Genomic DNA, 2,399 nt, shown 5'->3' with positions numbered 1-2,399 from the left:
TGAGTGTGAGCCATTTACTAGAGGGATGCCCAAATGTTGACACATTTGATGAACTGGTAGGTGAGTTAGGCGGTCAAAATATTCGAGATGGGTGTGAAGATATATGGATTGAATGATGCTTATGTAATTGGCAGTGTATGACATTAATTTTGTAATATATTGTAATGTGATTTCTTCACTTTCTACGTTCAAATAAAACACGACGTTATTGTGAATCAGCATATTTACCGACGTCTTAAAGCAACGTAACAATGAAGAACCACGACGCTATTGTGAAGCAATTATTCAGGATATCACGTCGGTGAAGGATAAAGAACCGCCATGTAATTCAAAATAACACGACTCCAATCCCATAATACCGACGTCTAAAAAACGAGATATATAATCTGAACGTTAAAAAATACGACGTCATCATACATTTTCCACGTCGCAAGTTCTTTTATAAACGAAGAGGAACGAAATTAATTCCGACGGAAATTCATTATAACCGCCGTCTAATAACAATTAAACGACGTTATTTGTAATACGGCTCCCATCATAATCTACGCCGTCTATATGTTCTGTAATACGGCTCTCATTTATTTGGAACCGACGTTGTTTAGACGTTCAACGTCGTCTATATTATTAAGTGCGTCGTGAGTAATGAATACATATAAATACAACGTCGACTATATAAATGTATACGTCGTAAATAATGACACTGACAACTATTTCCACGTCATCTTTTTTAGATAAAATCGAAGTGGAAAATTTATTTCACGACGGTTTTTTGTAAATAAGAGACGTTGTAGAACTTTAGCAGACTAAACACGTCTGTTTTTATTGTTTTCCGACGTTGTTGTATTTAACAACGTCTAATATTTATGGTCGTTGTTTGTTTCTGAAAATAGGACGTATAAATTTTTTAATACGACTCTCATATATTTGTAACTGACGTTGTTTAGTTTTTCAACGTCTACTATAGAAACACATACGTCGTAAATAATGACACTGACAACTATTTCCACGTCATCTTTTATCAAAAAATCGAAGTGGAAAATTAATTGTACGACGGTTGTGTTTATATGTGCGACGTAGTAGGTATCAATAACGTCGTCTTCTAATGTATTTAAAGACGTCATATTTTTTATTGTCGTGAAAATTATATTTAACGTCGGCGTATTTTTATTGTCGTCGTTGTATGTCTATCTTGCGGCCTTGTTCTCTTAATATGTGTCATATTTTCCCTTTTTAACGACGGTCTTTTTAGAGAATTGGTCGTCTATTATCATCATCGATTGCTTTTTTTAGATCTTTTGCAGTACAAAGACGTCGTTTTGTATTTTTTGATGACGTTGTATTGTTTAACAACGACGGTTATTTAGCGTCGTGGTTTATGAGGGAAAAGATGACGGTGGATTCCACGACCATTGAAAAACCAAATACACGACGGTGATTTACCGTCGTCTTTTTGCTTTTTTGTAGTAGTGAAGCATCTTCGAAAAGTTCCAGCCATGCCCCGTTTCTCTGTCAACTGAGGTTGAGAAGAGCTGCTTTTTGGAAGTTAGACTCGCAGCAGCCACCAAAGTCGAGCCATGTTGCCTATATGCTCTCTCCCTCTCTCTCTCTCTCTCTCTCTCTCTCTGTATATATACACACACACACACACAGAAAGAGAGAAAGGTAGAAGTTTGGTGGTAGCTCTACATTCCCATCCCAGCCCTACCCCGGTGGATAAAGGAAGCAAAGCGTCTAGAGGTGAAGTAGGGACCTTCTATCTCTATGGAATGACGATCTCATATTAGTTATGAGCCTCCAATGAGCCCGTCATCATCATCATCTTTAGATAGCCAATCCTGGTATATTGTATGGCATGGCATGGGGCTGCACCCATTGATTTGAAAGAGATGTATTTTGTGTCCTCATCCCAATTACCAAAACCAACCACAAAATCACGACAATTTTCTGGAATAATGTTACCCGCTGTCCTACTCATCATACATACCTATGTAATACAAACGACAAGTCGTACACCAAAAAGCCTAAAATAAATTGTATATTTCACATATTATTTACATATTTTCATAGGCCTTTTTCACGCATTATTTACAATAGTTTCAAACCAAATTGTAATTAACTTGAACTGGTTCAAAACTGTCTATGTTTTTGTTATTTTTATACAAACGATATTGGGGAGGGAGTTTTTCCACATACATTGTCATGGGATTTTTCTTAGACTACAGGGGTTCAAGAGATTTGTGGTCACTCACCGTTGGATGTAAATTCAACGGTTCACTCACTCTTGTACTTCTTTTAAGAAACGTTTATAAACCATTGAATTAATATCCAACGGTGGATGACCACAATCTCTTGGACTATTATGATCCAAGAGATCGAACCTGTGAGACTACTACTATAGT

The 2,399-nt window shown here is 36.7% G+C and overlaps 1 protein-coding gene across 1 annotated transcript in view; it reads right to left on the bottom strand.

Moving 5' to 3' along the window:
• LOC18793292 (carbonic anhydrase 2) overlaps positions 1–1,762 on the bottom strand; it is a 20,005-nt gene extending 18,243 nt beyond the window's left edge. Inside the window, exon 1 of the mRNA XM_020555049.1 lies at positions 1,475–1,762. Within this exon, the coding sequence (XP_020410638.1) occupies positions 1,475–1,495 (21 nt within the window). The 5' untranslated portion in view covers positions 1,496–1,762. The remainder of the gene's footprint in view (positions 1–1,474) is intronic.

This window comes from Prunus persica, chromosome G1 (genome assembly GCF_000346465.2).
Source record: "Prunus persica cultivar Lovell chromosome G1, Prunus_persica_NCBIv2, whole genome shotgun sequence".
NCBI lineage: Eukaryota > Viridiplantae > Streptophyta > Magnoliopsida > Rosales > Rosaceae > Prunus > Prunus persica.
Note: the sequence above shows the minus strand (reverse complement) of the source record. Positions and strands in the feature narration are given on the sequence as shown.